This window comes from Myodes glareolus, chromosome 18 (genome assembly GCF_982192425.1).
Source record: "Myodes glareolus chromosome 18, mMyoGla1.1, whole genome shotgun sequence".
In the NCBI taxonomy this organism is placed as follows: Eukaryota; Metazoa; Chordata; class Mammalia; order Rodentia; family Cricetidae; genus Myodes; species Myodes glareolus.
This window is the reverse complement of record NC_142043.1, coordinates 14,391,861-14,417,262: the sequence shown is the minus strand read 5'-3', so window position 1 is coordinate 14,417,262 and position 25,402 is coordinate 14,391,861. Positions and strand designations below refer to the sequence as shown.

Genomic DNA, 25,402 nt, shown 5'->3' with positions numbered 1-25,402 from the left:
ATCAGCAGCTCAGAGTCTTAGATCCTCTGGTCCAAGGTAAGCGGTCCAGGTTCCATTCTTTAGGAAATGCCAAGCTGGGTCTCAGTGGTTGGTCTTGAGAGACTGGGACCAGACAAATCACTCTCGGATAAAGAGTGGAGTCAAAGAGAACTCTGGTTTCCATAGAAAGAGAAAGTGCTGCCCCCTGTATATCACAGTCTCTGTGGAGTAAAGTATCTTCCCAAAGAGGTAGAAATAATAGGGGCGTGTTGCAGATGCCCTTGTTCGGCAACAATGAGCACTCTGGCTTTAAGGGCTTAAAACGGACTGACTCCACTCATCTCTCTGATTTTTTCGTAAGTGAGCCAGAACACCATTGACCAAGGGGTCTGAAAGATTAACCAAAGAGGTTAGTGCACATTTCAAAGCAATTTTAAATATTCTACACATTGCATAAACATCTTTTAATGACAGAGTCATTTTCAATCCACTTGTTAAAAAGGTAAAACAACCCCCCCACAAACTGTTTACCTTTGTAAATTACCTTGAAACTTACAAAGCATTTTCATGTCACATTGATCACAGATTTCCCTAAAAACAACTTGCAATAGAAAAAAAAAAGAGATCTTATCCCCATTTTACAGATGAGAATGCTGAGGCTTAGCAGTCCACTGCCCACTGACATTGTGTGGAATTAGACCACAGGGTTCTTTCTACTCACCGGTTCAGGCTACAAGGCTATAATAGAGGGCCTCATGACTTCTGTACTAGGCTGCTCTCCAATTAGACATTCAGGAAGTGAGAAAGTCAAAGTCCAGCCTTTTAAGGGCTGCATCATAAAAATCTCAGTCCCAGATGTCTTGCAATCTGCACAACCGAGTTTGCACTACAAAGAAAAAGGAGCTCTGGGCTCAGAATGGCTTGGCCTTAATCTGAATGACCACACCCACAGGAACCAGGGAGGGCGTGGGCTGAAAGGAAGCATGGATACTAGCAAGGAGGGATTCTCAGAGAACGGGCAGGTGCTTGGATTGGAGTCCTCTCTAGTTTGGGTTCTCATCAGTGCCTAGAGACGATTTCCATTCTATAGCAGTTAAGCAGTTAGAATCTAGACAGTACTTGCTAAATGTGTTTGTAAAGAAATGCATATGCCTGCGTGGGGGAATTCTATCTGCACAGAGATAGCTGATATCGTAACCACAAAGCTGTGAATGTACCATATTCCCGAGCTGTCAGAGGCAACTGCAGAGACCAAGGAGGCAGGGATCCTGGTTAAGAAGGGCCCTGCAGCCATCTCTAATGGTGTGGTTGTCAGCATATGCTTTTGCATATGAATACAACAGTACAGGTTCAAAACCACAGGGGCTGGGTGAAGCAATGGCACCTCCTCTGCCTGGGGAAGGGGCTGCAGCAGGGTTTGGTGGAGCTACTGAGTGAGTTCAGGGAGAGATGTGAGTTCAGGGAGAGAGGTGTAGCCGAGGTCTGTGGGGAGCTAATGGGTGGGACTGACTGAGTCTCTGTGCACCCATGTTGTCTGTACTGAGCTCTGTACCATGTTGCCTGTATCAGCACGGTTATGTCAATAATCCAACTGCATATGGTGCTGTGTTGCTGCCTCGGGTTTATCCTGGGACCACTGAAGTCCTTACCCATTCCTGTTTCTGCCGAGATGTATACTAAAAAGCTCTCTTGGCTTGATAGTCTCAAATCTTAAACTTGCAAATAAGCTCCTCCCGCTACGATGCTTGGCAGGTGACCTCATACAGGGCTTGAGTTTATGAAGAACATGCTGGCTCAGAGGCAGCAGTTACTAGTATAATTTACCAAATGTGATGTGTGGCGTCAACACACCAGCTATTCTGACCTAATCATAAGCGTTAGGGAAGTCAGCTGGGCACTTGAAGGTGCTGATGAGTCAGATGCCTGGGTTCAATCATGCACCGCAACAATCAGCAGGGTAATAACAAGCACCCTGGTGATGCTTGTTGGGGAGGGAGCCTTTCTTTTGTACCAGCCCTCCATCTCTATACACCTCTACTTTCTAGTTTTCTGTCTGTGTGTGGTGAGCATGTTTGTATGTATATGTGAGTGTGTGTGTGTGTGTGTGTGTGTGCACGCGCGCGGGTGTGTTTGTAGGTATGCATGTAGGAGGCACCCAAGATTGCTATCAGGAATCATCCTCAGTTGCTCTTCCGCCTTATTCGGTGAGGCAGGGTCTCTCAATCAAACCCAGAGCTCACTGATATGGCTAGTCTGGCTAGCCCACTTGTTCCAAGGATCCCCAGCTCTGCCTTCAGAGGCTGGAATTACAGCGGGCCAACACACACAGATAACATTTACATGGCTTCTAGGATCTGAAGTTTGGGCTGCACTTATGTTGCAAGGACTTCGCCACCAAGCCATCTCCCCAGCCCCCATTTCTTTATATTCCTTTAAGATTTCTATCAGCTAGCTAAAGGATCTTGAGGAACTCAGTACACCGAACCAGTAAGGAAAAGGGAGTCAGAGTCAAAAACAACTGGGAGGCAATTCTGTTCTGCGACAGCTGTATGATCTTGAGAAAATCTCTTACACACCGAGATCTGGTTTTCCCACCTGGAAATGTAAATGATAGTACCTGCCTTACTGCATTCTTGTACGAATTTAGAAATGATTCTTGTGCATGAAGAACTTAGCACACAGCAGGTGCTTTAAGAAATGCCGGCGTCACCTCTACCTCCACACATGGTGCTGTTGCCCACGTTACTCCCTCCTCCGTCATTTGACAAATGCCTACAGAAGCATCACAGCCCAGAACAAATAGCAACTCTTTGCAGCCTTTGGTGGCCCTCAGGCAGCTAACCGTTACAGCCACGCTTTCTGCACTGCCCATATTCCCACACAGTATTGTTCACGCTGCTAACAGACACAAGTGCCTTAGGAAGATGTCCTCCAACATCACACTGCCTGGGGCTGATGCTAAGAAATACTAGCTAATGACCTAACTTGGTCACGTCATGTAGATGCTCTGCCCTTATTTCCTCCTCTATAAAAGAGGGACACAAGGACAGCTCACCGCGTAGATAGCTGGGGAAACTCAATGGGCTGGCTGAGCCACGGTTATAAGGAGGACAGTGCTGCAGATGCACCAAGTGATTCGCTGGTGCTCACCACTTTTGTAACATTTAACCACTTCCTGAAAAAGACTGTCTTATTCTTGAGTGCGGCCAGTGCCTCTAACAGTTCCTTCTTTGTATAAGCCCAATAAAAAAACAAAACAAAACAAAAGAAACCCTATAGTTTCAGTAAGAAACATTCAATTTTAAAATGCTTTTAGGCTAACCAAGACCACCAAAATAAGGTGGGGCTTTGTTGTTTATTAGTTCTAATACACTTTGTAACATGGTCTGAATCTACCGTGTTTCCCCCAAAGGCTGATATGTCCCCAGCAGGCAACACTACTGAAAGATGATGGGATCATGGGATGCATTGGCCTTATCAGTAGACAGTTAATCCATTCATTAGGAGGGAAGGCCTGGTTGGAGAAAGTAGGTCACCAGGGGTGTCATGTGTGTGTGGGTGTTGTATGTATGCGTGTGCACATGTGTGTGCACGTGTGCTCAGCAGTGGACTGTGTGTGAGAGGCCAGAGTCAATGCTGGGTATCTCCCGCAGCTGCTTCTCTAACTTCTTGAGACATAGTCTCTCAATGAGACCTGGAGCTCACCATGTCTGCTAGGTCAGCCAGCCAGGGAGTCGGCGAGGTAGATCTGCTCGCACCCCCAGCGCTTGGGTTATAGGTGCAAACACCACTGCGCTGGCTTTTTACACAAGCGCCGGGGATCCAAACTCTGCTTCACGCTTTACCCACTGATCCATCTCCTCAACCCCTGGACAGGGGGTGTGCGGGGAGTCTGAAGGATCCACCTGTCCCTGGCCCCTTCCTGTAGACAGCTCTCTACTTTGCTCTGCCACATGCTCCTGCCAGGATGGTCTGCCTCACTAGCCCACAAGAGCAATGGAGTCAGCTGACCACAGAATGAACTCTTCTCTTTTTTGGGTTGTTTTGTCCGGTATTGAGTATTCTGTTATAGCAAACAAAGGCTGACTGGCATATTTATGTCAGACACTGCTAAGAGCTTCTGCTGTTAATTCTCCTTAATTACCAGCTGCTATCCCATAGTGACAGACAGCACATATTCCCAGCTGCCACCTGGGAACGGACATTTCTTATACTCCCTGCATCTCCATCCCATCTGCACCTACGATCCTGATTCTGATCTAATTCTGATATTAAGGTAATCTTCTGTTCATCTATCCATATGTCCTATAGGCACCTCTAAACTATGTGCGTCAAAAATTAAGTTTATTGCAGCTACGGTGTTCTTGCCCTGCAAATGATGTCCGTTTGCACAAGTTGTTGTTAGCCCCGGTTGCCCAGAGCCTGTTTTTCCCCTGTCTTCTCTGGTCATTCTGCTGTCCTCATCTGATCACGCTTCTATACCCCAGATAACTATTAAAAGGTGTCCTCTTCCCTCACTGCCCAACATCGATCTGCTCCACCACCACGCTTCCTCTATCACCCTTGGCCTTTTCTCAACTCAGGGAAGACAGAATCATCTCAAGTGGCTGAGCTTCAGCCTACCCCAGTGTGCACAGTTCAGCAGGCCCTCTCCAGCTGCTTTCTGCCTCTCTGCCTTGCCCTTCGCCTGACTCCTCAGTTCCTCCATCCTGGCCTTCCTGCCCTCAGGATCTCAGTTTACCCAAGCTCCGCTTCAGAGAATGTTTTCTTGCCATTTTTTCAGGATCAAACCTTATTCACTTTTTAAATCTCAGTTCAAAGGTCTCTTCGAGGGAGGCCTTCTCAATTCCCCGGGTAAGCTGTACCTACTCGCTGTGTGGCTCCACAGAACTAACAATTCCTCCTGTGAACTCACCATTTATAGTTTCTCATTCAAGACTAAGTCCTTCCTACAGGGCATGCACTCAAACATGGGTAAACAGAGTTATTTATGTCTTATTATATTATGCTGATTTTTGACTGAGTTTCTAACCCCATAACCCCACCACATTTTCAAATACTGATAAGTATTTACAACAGTTCTTTGCGTTTAATTCTATTTACTACATCACTAACTCTACCTAATGCTGTGCCTCACTGCACAGGAGTATTGGCATAATGCTTTCTTCTAAAGCAGGGTCTCTGATAACACCTGGAAAACTCTGTCATCAAAATAACAAGTTCTGAAGCAGCAAAATTTCCTCAGAAGAGCTCCATTCTGGAATCTGTACATCCACCCCAGCCCAGGATATTTTAGATAAGAAGACACACACCATAAATAGCTAAATAGTAAATAGTATGTCTTTATCTACTTTCATAACAGATTATCAACCTATTTATTAAGAAATGTTGACCAGTTCATTTAGCCGTTGTCTGTCAAGAAAGGAAACTTGATTCTAAGGAGAGGAGAAAAAAATCTAAAAATATTTTAAAAAGCAAAGATGGATGGGCCTGTTGTGGAGGCAGGGCCAAGCCACACACCAGAAGAGAAAGTGTAAAATATCTGTAAAATACAAGTAATTTAAATACAAAGAAAACAATAATAAAGGATAAAACAAAAGACGGCATCTTTACCATTCTCAGCCAGGATGGGAGAAAGCCTTTATACAGGCTCAGGAAGCCTTCCCCTTGGACAGCCTGAATCAAGCAGTCAGTTGATGACTTATATAAAAGTCCCCTGCAAGGACAAAGAGACCCGTGTCACATTTCCTCCTGTGTAAACAGAGGTGTAAATAAAGCCATTTGGGAAGGCATAGGAAACCAAATGCTTTCTGCTCGTTTAGAACAAACAGTATCAGTGGTCCACTGACACAGGTATCTTCATTTGGGTGTAGGCATTTCCCTGCTGACTCTTTTTTCCCATCACCCCCTTGGTCCTCTCTGAGTTCATTTCAGCAGACCTCTTCCAAAGAGAACACACAATTTTATACTACATCACATTCTGTTCCCTGAAAGGCACAGGCTCGGGACAGAGTGGTTGCTCTGCAGGTTCTCAGCAGAGAAAGCTTTCAAAACCTTGGAAAATGACGACATCACAGTAGCTACTTTGTGTCTAAATATGACTGTACACTCAATTCCCCAAAGTTCAGTATATTAGCCTCAGAGAAAGAAGGTAATTTTCCGTGAACAACGGCCCCATCGAGCAGGAGAACACAGGAAAGCATCTCTGTTGCACAGACCTATAAGAAACCATCTTTGAAATACCATGATTGCTGCCGACACTCCAGCATGTGGGCACTAAGGGCTTTATCTACCTTCCCTGCTTGTCTCGAGGTTGGTTCATTATTCGGCTCTTAATGACATCAGCCGGGGTCCCCAGAATAGAAGCTACGAGTCCCGAACACAAACTGTAGACACAAAGAAATGAAAGTTAAAGAGAATACTTAAATAGCTCCCAAACGCTAAGAAAAAGCACTTAACATCGAAAAAAGAACAGAGTGCAAAATATTATTTGAGATTAAAATTAATGTTTAATTCTATAAAGAGACAGAAAATATTTAAAGCATAGCAGCCAACAGGTATATGTCTCCCAGTGCCAGGCTTCCTGTCAAGGAGGGAACAAGAGAGTAAGAGTCTCCCCTTGGAGACAGCTTGGGAAATGAAAGATCTTGTCAGGCAAGCTTGATGACCTGAGTCCTGATTTCAGCCCAGCAGAGGAGAAAGCTGACTCCTGTAAGGTGTCCTCTGACCTCCACAAGCATGTTGTGGCATGCACACACATGCACGACACACAGTCACACCCCTCACCCCCCACCCCCCAGTCACACCCCATACCCCCTCCCCACCCACACAGTCACACTCTCATACCCCCTCCCCACCCACAGAGTCACACCCCATACCCCCCCGCCCACACCCCATACCTCCTCCCCACCCAAAGTCGCACCCCATACCCCCCACCCACACCCCATACCCCTCTCCCACCCACAGAGTCACACCCCATACCCCTCGCCCACACCCCATACCCCCTCCCCACCCACAGTCACACCCCATACCCCCTCCCCACCCACAGTCACACCCCATACCCCCTCCCCAGCCACAGTCACACCCCATACTCCCCCACACCCTTACTACTACTGCTGCCACTACTACAAAATAAGACATGGTTAAGAAGCCCCTGTTCTGGAGGTGGCTATGCTCCACTCAGGGACAGACCAAGGCAAATGGCTATCTTCAGATGCTCACCAGTGCCAGGAAAAAGCAAAGTGGGCAAATGTGATAGGTGTGAACCAGTAAACCAAGTGACAGGCAGACAGGGAAAAGCTCTGGGGGTGGCTGAGTCACCTGTCAGAGCAGATTTGGAGGAGGTGTTACAAGGACAGAGAGTTTCATGTACAAAGGAATATCCTTGGGTCACACACAAATTCACAAACACACACACACACATGCACAGAGACAAAGAGGGAGAAAGGGAGGGAGGGGAAAAAGGGAGGGAGGGAAGGAACGGAGGAAGTTGAAAAGGAGAGAGGGAGCGAGGGGTGTAACTCCATTTTCAACTTGAGAATATTAACATTACCCCAATATCTAGGGTCATCTCAATAGCATACACGGCTTGAGAGTTTTCAGTCTTTGGCAATAAGACCATGAGCCAGAGGACACAAATCACTGTGCCATGAAGAACAGCAGACACCAAAAGTCATTCATTCAAGTGGAGAAGCTGGAATTGTGTGTCAAAGAGGACCATTGAAGAGCCCATTCTGTGTCCTCTGGGTCCCTTCCCTTTGCTCTTGGTCTTTTTTTCCCTCCCCATTCCTTTGAGGCTTCTAATGACTCATTTTTTCCCCTCCTTATTTACTGCTCATAGTTTTCACACGTGTCTAGTTCTCCCTGTTGGTGAGCTCCCTGGGCAGGGCCACTGCAAGATCCAGACGGGCACACGTAGCCCAGAAGGGCACACGTAGCCCAGAAGGACACACATATCTGCTGCACCCTCAGAAACTGCCCCTGGGGCAGCTGCAAACCACGTACAAATCTTGGCTGAGTACAGTCTGAAATATGGTGTAATTTTATCTGTCTCTCCCACATTCTAACTGCAACAAACTTGAAGGAAGCGATTCTTTAAAAACATAGCATCGTCCTTCTCTCTGGGTGACAGATGACATTCCTGACCAAAGATCCCCAAAGGTAGAATTTATGTCAACCATTCAGGACAGGGTCATATGTGTTTAGAGAGATGGCGGAGGGCTAAGAGCGCTCACCGCTCTTGTGGAGGCCCAGTGTGTGGTTCCCAGTGCCTGCGCCTCCAGCTCCAGGTGGCACGACACCTGCACTCAGATGTCCACAAACAGACACAAATGCACACACATAATTAAAAATAAAATTAAGCCCCAGAAAAGAAAAGGAAACAGAGAAAACAAAATGCCTCGAAAGAGCCACCTACCTGGATAGGCCATGAGTAGCGATGTTCTCCTCCAGCGGTGTGTTCAGTACCAGGTAGTGCTTCACTGTGTCATAGGTGGTTAGGTCTGGCAAAGGGAGAGGGGGTGAATTTTCACTCATTCAACAGTGAAGGTCTTTGGGGTGAAGAATATGCTGGGTTTGGGGCTGGACTGTGTGACAATGAAAGACACTATTCTTGTCTTTAAGCAGAGGCAAGGAGAGCTACAAACAGTAGGAGAGGAAGAGAGGACAGAATGGGCACTCACTGTATCTAGCTATGTACATTACCCTCTGGAATGTTTGGTCTTTGGACTAAGATATGTCTAACTGAACCTGAGTTAGATTGTTAACACCCTGACAGGTATAATCAACAGATCTGGACCACTGTGTTACATCACACTTGTATACCCTTTCCTATGACGACAGAGAGCTACTAAAGGGTTAAACAGGAGAGGTACACCCCAGTGCTGGGGTTTATGGCGATGACCCACACTGGAGCAGAGAGGCAAATGAATGGGGATATGGTGAGAACAGATAGGCTCCCTTTCTAGAAGTCTGGGGAAGTCGGTAAGATGAGCATCTCTGCTCGCTGACGGCATATGAGACAATAGCAAAACAAACCACAGGACGTCCAGACGTCAGCAGGTTCCAAAGCCAGTACTCTGTAGACAAGTGGGAAAAGAAAAGGGAGCCCAAAGAACAGACAAAGCGATGAAATCTTCAAGTTTGGAGAAAAAGGAAGGTCTCCCGCTAAGATGACACCTACTAGAGACCCAAAGGAAGCACAGAAAATGATTGTTTAGATAGCTAAAGAAACTCTCGATGAAAGGAAAGCACTGGCCACAAGGCAGGAGCTGGCTTGGGATATGAATGATGCAGAAGGCTGGGGTAGCAGGGCAAGCATGGGAGACAGAGAACTGAGGACACAGTGCTGGCCAGGCTATCGTGGAGAGGCTCAGAGGTCGCACCGTAGGAAGACAAGGGGGCTAGATATGAGACCATAATGCTAATCCTAGTAAGAGATGATGCTGGATTGATAATGGTGGTGTGCAGCCCCGCTCAGCTTCTGCATGAATTCTGAAAGCAGAAATACCCAGCAGGTCTAATACAGAAAAACAAAGAAAAGATGAAAGCAAACTTCTAAGTGTGCAGAATTTAAAGGGAATTGGAGATAAAGATGGAAGCAGACTATTATTATTATTTACAAGACACCAGCATTGGTCACCTTTGTAAAGCCAGTTCAGGGATGGTGGGGGCAAAGTGGCTACGGGATGTGTAAGGAGGCTTCTGTAGTACCTACAGAGGATGCAGAAAGTCATCTATGAACCAAGAAGCTCCAGTGATAAAGAGAAGACAGAACTAACCGCACTCAGTGACTAATCCACACAAAGGACAATGGGAGAGACAAAACTCATACAACAAAATGGTTTGGGGGGGTATCTTGACACAATGGAAAATGAGAAAGAAATGGTTTGATACAGAGATCTGATTTAGATACCTTCAAAGTGAGACAGCCAAAGGAAGGCCCTGGGAAAGCACCTGGAAGTTGGGACAGAGTTGAAGCAAACTTTGAAGGAAAAAATTGAGGAACTACAATCACAAGGATTTCCTGGGGAAAAACATTAGCTACTAATGAGACAGAGCAGACGTGCATGGAGTGACATAGAAAACAGATTTATCCCTTCCACATTTAGGTGATCTGTTACTGGGATTCCCAAAAACAATTCCTTAGAGACATCTCATCCATCCTAGACGGATTCTCTCACCAATTAATCCCTGGACATTTGATGATTCCTATCTATGAAAGATTGGGGGGAAAAGATGAGAAAAACCATGCCACTGCCTCCAGGGGTTCACCAGGTAGAGAATGACAGCAATGGCCTCAGAGAACTGCAGACACTGAAAAGGACATCAAAGATGACCAGGCATCGGGAGGGATTATGAGAGGGTCAGGAACGATGCCTGGGTAGAGACAACAGTTTAGCTGGGTATTAAAGGGATTTACAGAAGAAAACTAAGCACAAGAGGGGCAAGACTGAAAGCAGAGTGGCGAGGAACAGCTCCATGCCTGCAGGGGTGAGGAACAGCTCTGTGCCTGCAGGGGTGAGGAACAGCTCTGTGCCTGTAGGGCTGAACAGCCCTGTGCCTGCAGGGCTGAACAGCTCTGTGCTTGCAGGGGTGAGGAACAGCTCTGTGCCTGCAGGGCTGAACAGCCCTGTGCCTGCAGGGGTGAACAGCTCTGTGCCTGCAGGGGTGAACAACAGCTCTGTGCCTGCAGGGGTGAACAACAGCTCTGTGCCTGCAGGGGTGAACAGCTCTGTGCCTGCAGGGGTGAACAGCTCTGTGCATGAAGGGGTGAGGAACAGCTCTGTGCCTGCAGGGATAAGGAACAGCTCTGTTCCTGCAGGGGTGAGGAACAGCTATGTGACTGCAGGGGTGAACAGCTCTGTGCCTGCAGGGATGAACAGCTCTGTGCCTGCAGGTGTGAGGAACAGCTCTGTGACTGCAGGGATAAGGAACAGCTCTGTTCCTGCAGGGGTGAGGAACAGCTCTGTGCCTGCAGGGGTGAACAGCTCAAGGCTTTCTGCTGTGCTCCTGCCAGCAGGCACAACAAACTGCTCAGGGAGCTGATAGCACCTGGAAAGTTCTGTGGGTTCCTACGCCATGTTCCAAAATTTCCACTTGGTTATCTAGTGAGAGGCCAGTGGTAGGTGACAAGGACGCTGACAGCTTGGTGAGTCAGTGACTGGAGAAACCTGTCTGGGTAGATCTGTGTATACGTTGGGGGTGGGGATTGTGGCAGGGGTCAAGCTGGGAGTTAGTTTGATAGTTTGCCCTGTTGGAGGCTTACAGTGGTGTATGGCCCCTATAGACCCCCGTGTGCTTGTATGTTTGGCGTGGAGGGAGTGGCACTATTAGGTGTGGCCTTATGGGAGTAAGTGTAGCCTTGTTGGAGAAAGTGTGTCACTGTGGAGGTGGGCTTTGAGGTCTTATAAGCTCAAGTTTGACCAGTGTGACACACAGTCTCCTGTTGCTGCATGTAGGTCAAGATGTAGAACTCTCAGCTCCTTCTCCAGCACCAGGTCTGACTGCATGTGGCCATGCTTCCCACCATGATGATAATGGACTAAACATCTGAACTGTAAGCCAGTCTCAATTAAATGCTTTCCTTTATAAGAGCTGCGGTGGTCATGGTGTCTCTGCACAGCAATAAAACCCTAAGATAGCTATTAAAGATACTGAAGTAACAGGTATTGTAACTGTTGGCTTAAGATGATTTCAGAACATGGGAGAGGCTGGTAGCTTCGACATCTACATTCCTAGGCCGTGCTGTGCACACACATATGAAATGACTGTCCCCAGAGAAGAAAACCTAGGATGACAGGAACACAGCTTTCCATTTCTACACCCTAAATTCTGCATTCTTAACAAGACAGGCAAGCTGCAACTTTACTGTACGCGGTCACTTGGAATCTTCCCTATCCTCTAATTCTCATGAAGATTTCAACTTCATTTTGCAGAACGAACATGGTTGGCATACTAGTGCCCATGGCACAGACATACCCACTGGATGTCTAGAGCACGGACATCACCAACTTCAGGACCATCTGTCTGGTGGTGGGATGGCCTCTTGATGTTATGAAATGCTATTTTCGTGTATGCTTATATGCTCCAGATTTTTAAGTTATAAAACTGGGAATATACATTTAAAATAATCTATCTTCTTAGAGAAGGCTATATCTGGCTTTTCAATAAAGGCATCTGTCAACACATGGCTTTAAAATGTTTTCCCTCTCATGTTTCCTCTAATAGTGAGTGTAGCTTGATTAGTAATATATCACCATAATATTAGCAGCATTTCCTAAATAGGACTATTTGGCTGAGATGTCTTAATTTTTTGACACAATAAAAAACTTACTTTATGACTCAGCCTGGCCTTGAACTCACAGCCCTTCTGACTCAGCCTTCCAAAAAATGAGTTTTACTCTTTTCTAGAGCGTTACTCTCTTCCTTGATGTATAATTGTGCAATGGAAACCTTATGGTTATGGTATTTAAAAAAGAAACTAGAAATTAAATATAAGAGGCCAGGGGTAGAGGTGAATTGTGGGGGGAATGTTCACATTTCCAGGCTGCACGCCATGCTGTTCAGGGCAGAGCCACAGCGAGAGAGACCTGGGTGTCTGGGCAGAGTGACTGTCAGGCAGTTCCACACGTCAGTGTCATCTCAGAGGACGGTCTGGACTGGGCTGAAGGCCTCAGATAGTTTGGTCTTTTCTGCTTATGGCGACACTGCTTTCTGTCTTTGGTCCTTTTTATACATCACTGAATGAGGATAAACACTCAGTTGCTGCTGCTGATTCCTGTCACTGCAAAGCACAACAATGCCTTCCACACCCAGATGGTGGTGCCCATAACTTGGTGACGTCGGCTTTAGAGAGTCAAGAAGCTCGTTACCTCCCATGTTCACCAGAGCAGCTCTTTGAATATTGGGCACCCAGCCTGCCCACAGCCCACGAATTCCTCCTTCAGCCAAGATTTTTGCAAACGCATGATGTACTCCACGGAATCTAAGGAAAATAACAAAGAAATACTGGTCTACTTATTCCCGTGTATGGATGGCAGGTGTGTAAATTTCACCTTCTGCTGATCGGGTTGGGACACAGGCAAAGGAACGACGCATGGTGAACAATGCCTTGTGGAGCCATGAGAGAGGCTCCAGGAAACAAGGCAGAGGCTCTGCCTTTTACCTCAGCTGCATTCTGATCCCTGGATTGCTCTCAGATGTGATTTTGTGCCTCCTGCAACAAATATTTGCATTCAATTTATAAAGCATGTCTATTCTTGTTGGATGTTGGATCGTAGCTATAGAACCCAATCCAGTAAAAGGATATGCTGAGTGCTATCCCCAGTGAACCCTGGATCTGGATCTGGCCTTCTGCCTTGCTTCTGTGTTTTCCCAGATAGAATCTATAGTACAGGCCAGGTAACTGTCTTTAAATTGGTCTGTCCTCACAAGGTTCTGGGAAAGGGCTGCTCTTTTAAGATTTAGTATGTGCTTGCCGACATGTATTTACATGTTTTTCTGAACTCAAACAACCTTGCTTTCTCTGTTACGTTCATGTATAAGAGTGCAGTGAGCTGAAGTAGACTTGTCTGCAGCATTAGAAGGTAGGCTTGTCTTCCTACAGATTCAGCCCACAGGATCTTCTGGAGCCTGGCAGGCCCTGTGCTAAACAGCAAATGGCAAATGCGACCTTCAGTGACCATGGAGGACCCTGAGGAGTAGCTCTGGGTGCCAACCAAGTAAGTTCTCTGTCACTTTTTAATCAATAACTCAAGTAAAATTTTATCCATCTCAAAGATCTCTGATGCAGTTTGACAGCTGAGAGGTTCTGTCAGTTTAAAAGGACAACTCACCAAACAAATTTCAGTAAAATACAATTCCAAGACCTACAAGTTATAAAGGTGTGAGGACAAATATAAGTTATCAAACTTCTTTCTCATTGTGCCTTCCATAGTCTTAAAAATACTTTTCATTGTGCAAAAATATCTGTCACAGTCATTCTGACATAAATATACCACTGTTTATACCATGTATATGTTTAAAACTTCTGTTTTAATCAAACCCAAAGAATTCTTTTGAGTTCCAGGGAGCTGAATTGAAGGATCCACTTTAAACAGGTCAGATACATCCCCTTCAAATCCCTGATCTTATTTTTTTTCCCTTTAATTTAACTCTGTTCTGACAATACCTTAAACAGGTGTAAGAGACACCAGACATTTCCACACCACAAACACTGGAGAGGAGCAAAGAGACCAGTATGCCAGGATGTGGCCAGCACCGAACCTTCTCAGGTTCCCCCCAAAGACGACGCCCACAAATAAGCAGGAAGAAGTCTTGACAATCCGCCACCCCAATTCCTTTAACCTGTGGTGACTCACCTCCTGCCTTTTTATTATTAAAAAAGAGATGGGAATGTAATGATCTATTCTGTTTCTTTAAGAGACAAGCCACGCCCACTTCCTCCCCATCAGCTGAGGCAGGCAGATCTTCCTTCTTGCTTGCTGCCTTAGTCTCTCTCTCTCTTTTCAGACTCTTTCTGGCCTCCGCCACGTGGCTCCCCACCTCACCGCTGGGGACCAGCCACCTTCTGGAGACCTGCCGCGTGGTCTCATGCCTGGGACTGGCTGCTCTCAGGACCCGCTGCCCCCTGCCTGCCACCACTTGGGGACCTGCAGCATTTTTGCTGCCTGCGGCCGCTGGGAATCCCACAACAATTTTTATTAATCCATTACACAGATGACCACATGTCCTCCTGGGTTTCTGCAGCGGTTTTCAGAGATTTGAAGCTGTCAGAAAAGTGAGGGGCCGGGCTCTGGGACAGTGCCACTCCTCGCTAAGTCAGAGTGTTGTCTTTCTGCCTGCTGTGAAGCCCTTCCCACCCACTTAAGGCTGCAGGGAGCCCAGGCTACTGCGGGAGAGGCTAGAGAGGGCAAGGGCACAGTGGTCCATGGTGAACGTTCAAGGAAGGCACTGGCCCTCCTCAGAAAGTCCAGCTCAGCTGGAGAAAGTTCCTAGGAGGAGCACTTCAGACTCAGCTCAGATCTCCTGCACCTTCCTCTCTCCTGGGAGGGGTCTGTTTGTGTGGCAGAGCTCGCCTTTCCCAGGGGAAACAGGCTACAAGAATCTAGCAACATTGACCTCACTCCATTCTTTTCAGGGGGAAAATCAAGATGTTTAGAGACAGTGGTGTTAACCATCAGGAACCTATCTTTAAAAGTGAAGACACAGGGCTGGGCCACTCAGGAGACAGTGGCAGGCAATCCTCTTTGAGTTCGAGGCCTGCCAGGTCTACAGAGTGAGTTCCAGAACAGCCAGGGATACACAGAGAAAACCTGTCTTGAAAAACCAAAAGACAGATGGACTCTGTGATAAGTGACTTTTAGGAAGCCACCGGCATCGGGTGACATAGGATGACAACGTTAGGGCTCCTACCAGGATAGAGGGCACACGACCAAATTCTCATTCTCTCTTCCCTTTTGAAACCCATTATCACCTGTAGACCAGGCTAGCCTTGAGTTCACTATGTATTCCAGGTTAGCCTCACAGTCTCAGCAATTCTGCCTCGGCCTCCCATGTGCCGAGATTACAGGCTTGAATGGCAATGCCCGACTGTCCAAATGCTTTACATCAATGTGGAACAGGGGTCTACTCTAACTGCTTTTCAGTAGGAGGAGGAGCAAAGAGTTATACACAGTCCCTCCAATACAGAGCACACACACATCATGGTGCACAAGAAGCCCCAGGCTCGCACATCTCTTCAGTCCTAATTTCCAAAGGAAAGAATCAGTGTTAATTCCTTCAGCAGAGGTTAGATTACAAACGGGAGGCGTTAGTTAAATGTCCAAGAAACAGTGACCGAGAAAGGAGAAGGAAGAGTGAATTTCCCGGGTGACTCACCTCAAGGGCTTCCCTTCCAGCTTCCGTTTTCCTTCCATCTGCATCTGGACTTTGACCAGGTCGGTGGGGTTGGCCAGAAACTGCCCAATGACACCAGCCATCATCCCTCCGATGACCGATTTCCTGGGGGCACAGGAGACAGTTGGTTTGCTGTGTGGCTTTAACTGCCCCTCATTTCACAGATTTTACCGGGGAACCACACTGAACTGGCACAGGCCCTGGGCAGAAGGTAGAGATGCAGTTTCTTCACTGTTCAGGTCTGACTGTTTACTGGTGGGCAGGTCCGGGGAGCAAAAGGCGCTAAAGGGCGAATCTGAAATCCTTCCACCTGAATCGAGAGGGAAGGAACACGGCTTCAGCGCGGCACAGACACCTGGACTGATTACTTCTCTGCCCCTGGCATCTGACTGTAGGGTCACAAAACCGCAGAGATGCAATTGGCCCAAGGGGAAAAGGAGGGAAACCACAATCTCAAGCCGTGACTGAGCTGGTTTCCCAAGTGAAGGACCTGACAGCGTTCCTCTCTCTGAAGACACTTGCTGCCAAGCTCCTCTACTCTTGGCCAACAGTGAGCAGGACTCAAGCATGACAATCAGTGTCGCATCCCAAGTCACGCATTAGAAGCTTTAGTAGGCAGTGTATATCCTAAAAGGCTCCATTGTTTTTACATTTTCACAGCACTTTAAAGGGAGTTTAAATAAATTTCTCCGTTTACTAGTGATGCTACTTGTTTTTTACATGAGTAATGAACATTTATACTCCTTTTGGGAACTGGGTCTCTCCACACCCTTTCCTTAATTTTTCCTGTGTGCTACCTATGAGTTTTTTTTGTTTAATTGTTTTGTTTTAATGGTACAAGTACGTATTATTTATGGTGAACTATTTTAAAAATATTTTCCTTTAATCTTTCTCTGTCTCTGTCTCTGTCTCTCTGTGTGTGTGTGTGTGTGTGTGTGTTTGTGGTGCCTGAGTGGGCTAGAGGAAGGCTTCAGATCTCTTGGAACTGGAGTTACAGGTGGTTAGAAACTGCCCATTGCGGTGTTGAGAACTGAACTCTGGTCCTCTGGAAGAGCAGGAAGTGCTCTTAACTGCTGAGCGTCTCTCCAGCCCCTGTGAACTACTCTTTACATTTCTTGGAACTTGCTCTGCAGACCAGGCTGGCCTCGAACTCACAGAGCTCCGCCTGCCTCTGCTTCTCATGGTCGGGCTATAAATTTTAAGTTTCAAAGCTACAGGCATTTGTGAATTATCTCATCCAAAGGTAGGCGTCGCTGCTGCAGTGAGGAGAGCGGAAGGTGGAAGAGGTGAGGCAGTTTCTCTATGTTCCTCGGTAAGGGAACAAAATGGGATGCAAGCCCATCTCGTCACAGCCAGAGATCTTCAAAAGGAAGACGAACACACATGGCTCTGCTGAAAGGCGGCCACAGGACTTCTGATCGTACAGAGCTACTACGAGTCTTGAGGGTGTGTGTGTGTGTGTGTGTGTGTGTGTGAGAGAGAGAGAGAGAGAGAGAGAGAGAGAGAGAGAGAGAGAGAGAGAATATCAGAGGACAATTTTTGGCAGTCAGATCCCCAAGAGTAACTCAGGTCATCAAGCCTGGCAGCAAGCGCCTCGATCTACCAAGCCACCTCATTGGCCTGCTACTGTGGTTCTTAATAATAAGCAATGCCATGGTGGAAATGCTCATCTTTGGCATGAACAAAATGAAAGAATGTAGCACCAAACTTGAGTCACAGAGACCACCTGGAAATTAGCGTCAACTCTGTGCACGCTGATTCGTATCTCAGCCTGTCCGTGCAGTCAAGGCTACAGGGATGCACGAACACACCGGCATACAGGGAAGAGAGAATGCGATTCCTCAACATTCAGGGACAAACACGCATCCTCACGGCACGGGGCTCGTCCTGCGAAACACTGATGACTATAGTTACGTCCTTGCCTTGGCCCTTAGTCAGCATGCAGCCCATGGAAGAAGACAAAAGAGAGCCAAAGAGATGTTCAAAGGGTCAAAGAGTGCAGCGTCCAGGAAGCCAAAGTGAGTGACTCAAAAGGACCAGAGGCACCCAATACCCAGTTTAGGACAAAGAGGATCTGGTTTAAAGGACACGAAATGCATTCGTCATTCTTACATCTTGGGAATGGAGTACATTAGTGTATGGGTTCAAGTCCCACAACTGTTAACGCTCTTTTCCAAACTTCTACATTTACAACCTAAAAACAAAAGAAAGAAAAAAAAACATATAAAAATGAAAAAAAAAATGGACAATAGAAAAAAAATTAAGTGACAACCTAAACTCCAGGGAACGAAAATCTCTGATTATAAAGCCATTTGCTAAACATGGTTTGGCAGAACTGACAAAGGGGTGTTTCTTCATTACAATGTCTACCTTCTGTTATAAAAAGGGTCCAAAGACCCTGAGGGGTGCGTCTACCTATTGAGACGGTGGGACTGATCTAATGGGAGCTCACCAAGGCCAGTTGGACTGGGACTGATGGAGCATGTGATCAAACTGGACACTCTGAATGTGGCTGGCAATGAAGGCTGACTGAGAAGCCAAGGACAATGGCACTGGGTTTTGATTCTACTGCATGGACTGACTTTGTCGGAGCCTGGTTTGTTTGGATGCTCACCTTTATAGACCTGGATGGAGGGGGGAGGACCTTGGACTTCCCACGGGGCAGGGAACCCTGACTGCTCTTAGGACTAGAAAGGAAGGGGGAGGTGGGGAGGGAGAGGGAAAACGGAGGCAGGGAGGAGGTGGAAATTTTTAATAATAAAAAAAAAGGGTCCAAAGAGCACAAAAGAAATTTCTGCGGGAAGCCTGCTGTCCTTTATAGGACTGAGGAATCTACTTCTTACTACTGAGGACTTCTTTAATAAATTTCACATGATTCCCAAGGGAGGCTGTGCTAGCCAACCATCTGAAAACAAGAGCCATCCAGAGCAGAAGCAGTAGGCCTTACTGTCAGACTCTATGTAGTAGAACTGATACAGACAATGGGAATCATGGTTTACTTCTTGGACACAGGCATTAAAAACTGGACCACTCAAACACTCCTAATAATACACAAGCCAGACTCTGAAAAAAAGAGAAACAAACATGCATTTAATCACAAGTTAGCCTGCCTCTAGAGAGAGACGGTAGTTTATTCTTGGTGATGTTTTCCAAGAGAGTGTTTTTCCATCCAGAAATTTAATTTTGGGATTAACGGTATCTAAATAAAAGGCACATGGGCAAATGCATTAAGATGTAAAGGGTTTGAAGGACTTTATCAGTTACGCGATGCCTCGAATTTACCAAAGCATTTCTGAAAAAGACTGGTGTCTTTTGATTATAATTACAAAAGTACATGATAATGCAATGATTTAATGTGTTACTTTTATATTCATTAAAACAGACTAGCTATAATAAGGGTCATGTCTGGCTAGTCCTTTATCAACTTGACACAAGCTAGAGTCATTTGAGGGATTCTCAATTGAAAAAATGTCCCCACCAGATTGGCTCATAGGCAAGGCCATTGGGGCATTTTTTTTGATTCACGTCTGATGTTCTGAGAGGGCCTCTCCCACTGTGGGCAGTGCCATCCCTGAGCAGGTGGTTCTGAGTTATTCAATAAAGTATGCTGAGCAAGTCATCGGGAGCAAGTCAGTAAGCAGCATTCCTCTGTGGTCTCTGCTTCAGGTCCTGCCTCCAAGTTCCTGCACTGAGTTCCTGCTCTGACCGCCCTCTGTGATGGACTGCTACCTGGAACTGTAAGCGAAGTAAACCCTTCGCTCTCCAAGTTACTTCTGATCATGGCGTTGTATCACAACAACAGGAAGCTCATTAAGACAATGGCCTTTGAAAAAGGATGTCCCAATAGAAGATGTTCCAATAGAAGTCTGTATTATTATTATTGTTATTATTTGATTTTGAGACGACTGGTCTCAAACTCTATCTTCCTGCCTTCACCTCTTAAGGGTTGGAGTAATAGGCATGTACCCTCATCCCAACCATAAATTCGTTTAGATTAAAATAGTAAATAAATATAACTCACATGTGCATTTCTGTTGTGTCTGTACAAAATGTGCACAGAACTCTCACTTTTTTGGATTTCTATTATTTATTAAGTCTGTTACTAAAAGCAATTTTAGTACAAATGGATAATTTTATGTAAATATAATTGGTAAAAATCAAAGTCTTTGTGTTCACAGCGTATTGTTTTCAAAACTAAACTTACCAGAGGGGATAATGCTTATCTTCACTTTTGCCAAACACAACCTCCCGGAGATGCTCATAGGTGACCATCCGACCTCCCGAATACACTGCATAAAACACAATGAACACAAATTCAGCCTTGTATCTTATGAAACAAGAGGACCTGTGACCTGGCCTCATTCGTCTTCCAAAGGAGGAATTCTTCCTGCATCTCTGATCCCTCTAGGAAGCCTCCCTTCTCGACTTTGTTTATCCCTCTTCATCTTTTAGGACTCAGCTCACTATGTTTTTCAGATAGTTGCTCTTTGACCTCAGCATCCTTGGCCCACATGGCATAACATAGTTCTAATATAGCAACTATCAAATTCACTAGCAATTAATTTCTTCTTCTTATCTCCCCCTCAGGGCGTCTCTAGGTGGGTTCTCAATGTTGGTTATTTTTCTCCTTTTGACAGACACTGATTCACCAAACATGAATTCATTTATTGACTTACACACAACTAACTACATCTAAGCTCAAGGTTGGAAGGGCTTCTGAATTCTCGAGCTTGAAGTAAAGTTAGGGAAGAAGAGCTATTCCTGTCTTCTTGTTTCAGTCCTGGCCATCTTGAGCCTCACCACAGGAAGGAAACAGAATGCAAAGGAACTCCACCAAATAGCTCTGTGTGCTGACTTTAACTCAAACCCCCAAGTAGGGAGCTTGGCATACAGAGAATCTTCTCTTTGAATAAACACACATAACCACACTAGAGAGTTCATTAACATTTCTTCCCTTCCAGGCTTTAAGCACCCGAGAAACTTAGGTTAGTTAGGAAGTGGCTAACACCCGAGAAACTTAGGTGTGTTAGGAAGTGGCTAACACACGTGAAAGAGGCAAAGCACAGAACAATAATGGGGTCCAAAGACAAACAGTTTAAAAGGTAGAAACTGGCATCATTAAAATCAGTACGTGATGCCCATTCAAGAGAGTTCTTGATATGAAATACCACACTTTCAGGATGTCTGACTTGGTATTTCATAAAAAATAATAACAAATTACAAAACAGTATACGTTTCTGTGCACAATCTGACTCTTTAAAAAATCCTGCGCTAACTTCCTCATGTGAAGAATGGAATATTAACAGCAAGCCAGCACATGATTAAAACAGATGCTTTCTGGGCCAAGGAAACAGCATGAAGGTGGAGGGTGGAGGGGCAGAAGGCCATGCTATCTCAGCATCTCTTCGGGACCAACTTCATGTTCCCCTGTGTACAAGCCGACAGGTCAATGACCCCCATTCCTGTGAGTGGTGCCCTGAGAGCAGGGTTAGAAAGGTTCTCTCTGGGATGTCCCCACTAATGACCCGCAGAAGTCGTTAGCCTGGGAGCAGAAGGCAAAGGCCAGTTCACCTGTGCTCCCTCTACCCTAGACAAGTGCCACAGCTAAATAAGGCAAGGCTCCTTGCTCTCTGTCATGTCAGCCTAGCTGGGCTCTGATGCACAGGGCAAAGGCAAATATTTTTTAATCTTCAAAGACCATGAAAATATTTACCTGAAAGCTCCTTTAGGACTTGGGATTTAAAACCTACTTCAATTTTTACTGTATTTGTGGTTTCTGAAGTAAGGGGAAAATGACGTAAATTATTCATGTTTCTCTGTCTTATACCATTAAAGAACTTACAGGGGAAATAAATATTCAGACATACAGTCAAGTAGAAACAACTTTAACTCCCCTTACATCAAGATAAAGTGATGACACTTGTTTAACTTTGTTCAATGATCTTAAAGCGCTTCATAGATATGGCGGCAGTCCATTGTTTTCCTCCATGTGTATATGTGTGTGGTGTGGTTGGTGTGTAGATATGCTCACGTGTGTAGAACCATATTAGTGTGTGGGTGCGCATGCACGTGTGTGCACGTGCAAAGGTCTGAAGCTCACATAAGCTGTCTTCCCCAACACTTTCCCCTTTATTTATGGCTCTCCACTTCCAGTCACCACTTCTAGCTTGACCAGGGATCACCTGGACGGTCTAAATGCTTCCGTATGCCATTTCTCAAAACTTAGGGCACTTAATAACAACTGGAAATATTTTCTTCTACTGATTTATTGTATCAGTGGGAAAAATAAATAAAACAAATGTCCTTGCTGGATTTTGGATACAGCTGGAGAGAAAAGCAAGAATACAGAACTCATAGCAAACTTACCAGTTAGAATCAAGATAAATACCTACGTGTCTGTAAATGGCGGGCGTCACTCCTTGCCACAACTTTAGGAAGCCTTCCTCCTGGACAATTCCTAGGGCTGTGCGCACCATGCCCCTATAAGGGGCAGATGCTGTTGCACCATCTCCCAGCCTAGCAAGAGCAGCTTCTCCTTGCATCTGGAGTCGGGTTTTTGTGAGATCGAGGGGAAAGGTTGCTAATGAAATAAAAAACAAACGAAGGGGAGGAAAAACCCAAAATATTCAGACAAACAAACAAAACCTCTAAAGTCATAGGATTAATATTCTCCCATGATTTGGAGATTCTGAAGTATAAGAATATAGCAGAATCGGCCAGGGACTCTGTTAAGGAAATATACACTTCCTATCGCATTCCCAGGCATTCTGAATTAGTAGACGGGTGATTTAGAAAGTAGATTCTCATGTCTTTGCAAATCAAAGATTCACTGCCTTAGAGCATCCCAGAGCACCCCCAGATTAAAACAAAACAAAACAAGACCAAAATAATCCCACAAAGTAGGACAATCCTTGATTCCTTTTCAATAACAACATTCAATATTAAATCCGCTTCAATTTTCCCAACGAGAAATAGCTTATAGTAGTCATATTCTGCTGTGTCTTCTTGACCACAGCCACTATCATTTGAGATCTGCTACAAATTTAGAATAAACTTGAAGCCGAATTCTACGATGTCATGGGTGGTTTTCCAATGTGAATGAATCACAGAACTGCTGTTTACAATGCAATGAAGTTAGAATGCCTTCATATACGGAGGTGGCAATGCTCAACGTTCTTCAAAGTGAGGCAAATATCTAATTATATTTTTCTGAATTGATAAGCTTTACACACAGTGCATTCATGAGTTCTTTGTGAGTCCCAACTTTATTCATTAGAAAATGTGTTTACATGTCAAATTAGAAATAGATTGTTTTTATCTGAAAGCATATTTTAGCTATTCAACCCACATGAGGAAGATGAGATTTAAAATGTCACAATACAGTTTCCCGAATAACTCTAAGAGGGGTATGGAGACAAGCTTATGAACAGCGCTGACAGCACATAAGAGTTTTCAGTGACCACGACCTGATCCAGAATCCATGAATACCTCTTCTAACACAGGGGACGGGATGAGTAGAGGGAGTGTTCCATATTTCCCACTAGATTTTGAAAACAGTATATAAGCAATAATTTCCCTAAACAGGTGTGTCTTGCATATACATACTTTAAGAAGTGTTTTATTGATACATAAAACTAAAAAAAAAATACAAAGAGTTAGGAACTTCTATCTACATACAAATTCTGCTTCCCAAAACATGTTTTGTTTTGCTTTTATTTTGGTTATTCCATAGTTCAGGCTCTCCTGCTGAACTGGTGTATATGCCCCTTCGCCAATGAACTCTGGTTCCCTAGCCTCTGATCTTCTAGCACCTTTCCCAGAAGTGACAAGCCAGTGAGCTGCAGTGAGGAGCCAAACTGCTAATGTATCTATCACTCGGCCATCTGACTTTTGATGTCTGTAAAAGTTGGTGAATTTTATTTCAGAAAGTGAATGATTAAAAAAAATGCTCCACTAGCTGTGAGAGGAGAGAGACAGAGATGGCCAAAGAGCAAGAAGGCAAGAGTCCGAAGGGCCAACAACAGAGAGTGCTGGCTACGCTAGTCTAAAGGGAAATGAACCTCTGCTAGAAGACTGAGTAACATTTTCAAATGACTAATGCACTAGAGACATCCTCCTTTCTTTCTTTTTTTAATGAACAAGAAAATGTAAGGGCAATCCGAAATTGCTTCACAGAGACCATAGTTTGAACTCATCCCACCCCCAATCCTGGCGAAATACCATGTGCCAAGGTACCATAATCCACTCTAGGTGGTCTGTTCATTTTTTACTGCTATTATTTCTTTTGACTCATTTAGATGAATCTGGTTTTTTTTTCTATGATGTTCTTGTGACACACAAAAATAGCTTCTCTTGCAACAAGCACCAGTTGTAAACGTCTTTGAACGTGTCCCCACTGGCCTGGAAGAAGGCCACACAGGGGTCTTTGCAACTGTACAGCCAGGACCCACTAGTGTATCGACTGTATTAATGACCCTGTTAAATAGCTACCTTGCCTTGCATTTACCATTTTGATAAAAATTACTTCTCAGGGTCCCTCCTGTAAGGTAAACAATATAGGGTCAAGAAGTGAGGTGGCCGACTGACTTTAGACAGGTGTTCAGGAGGGATGGTCAATAACTGAAATCCTCCAGGTGCCCCCTCCCCCAACTCGAATCTTAAAATAGTCTAAGGCTGCATAAGGCTATAAACCATGAAAAAGGACGATCCCAGAGATGATGAAATACATATGGAACAAATGGATTATGATTCCAAAAAGGTCATCCTCACCAAAGGGGAAACGTTTCCTAAAGAGGTAGGAGGGCTCCTGAAGAGCCCAAGAGTACTCACTCAGGCATTAGACATCATCCCTCGGGGTGGGAAGACAACCCTGGAAACCTCCAATCCATGCTCCTCCCGAAGCTGGCCTACTGGGCACCTGACCACATCCTTGCGAGGGTGCAACCTCTGAAGATGCTCCAGCCTGGAGCGGGGCTGCCCGCCCATCCCTCCCCCAGCGCGATGCCAGGGCCACTCGCTGGGGAGACCGAGGTGGGGGCGGCTGGTACCTAGCTCGGCCACGGTTGCGGCGCAGCCGGACAGTAGGAACTTGCTCATCCGAGGCCATCTCTGCGTGAGCGGCAGCAGCGTCTCCTCCTCCTCGGGGACAGACATTCAGCAGCAGGTCAGGACCACTGGGCACCCCTAGTCGCCTGTGCACCTGCCACCCTGCGGGCGCCGCCCCTCTTCAGTCCAAGAGCGGTTGGAGAGGGACCATGTGTGCCTGTACGGTACAGCAAAGTCGCCTCCTGCTTAGTAGCTGGACCAGTCTGGGGGCCTCAGGTACTGAAAAACAAAGCGGAACCCAAGATGCTTCTGGGAAATGTAGTTCTTGGGACTCCACGACGCCTCTGATTGGCTGGCAGCTAGGCGCCCTCTGCAAACTGCCTGCTACTAGACAGCTAAAGCTCCAGCGTGTATTCCCGCCCACCCGTCCCAACCCAGGCCAGTGTAGTTCAACTGATTGCTTTTTTTTTTTTTTTTTTTT

At 45.8% G+C, this 25,402-nt stretch overlaps 1 protein-coding gene across 2 annotated transcripts; it reads right to left on the bottom strand.

The window, feature by feature from the left end:
- Positions 1 to 44: 44 nt before the first annotated feature.
- Positions 45 to 25,208, bottom strand: Slc25a27 (solute carrier family 25 member 27). 2 transcript variants are annotated; one of them, XM_087897981.1, is made up of 11 exons: positions 24,924 to 25,208; positions 24,147 to 24,237; positions 23,972 to 23,978; positions 22,265 to 22,456; positions 20,081 to 20,165; positions 15,859 to 15,981; positions 12,852 to 12,964; positions 8,396 to 8,480; positions 6,273 to 6,365; positions 5,593 to 5,695; positions 45 to 368 (listed from the first exon to the last, which is right to left on the bottom strand). In XM_087897981.1, exons 1-11 carry the CDS (start codon positions 24,980 to 24,982, stop codon positions 297 to 299), a joined length of 1,023 nt encoding a protein of 340 aa, XP_087754107.1. In that variant the 5' UTR covers positions 24,983 to 25,208; the 3' UTR covers positions 45 to 296. The 2 variants fall into 2 exon arrangements, with proteins under 2 accessions (XP_087754107.1, XP_048301161.1); XM_048445204.3 differs by lacking the exons at positions 23,972 to 23,978; positions 24,147 to 24,237.
- Between the last annotated feature and the right edge of the window lie 194 nt (positions 25,209 to 25,402).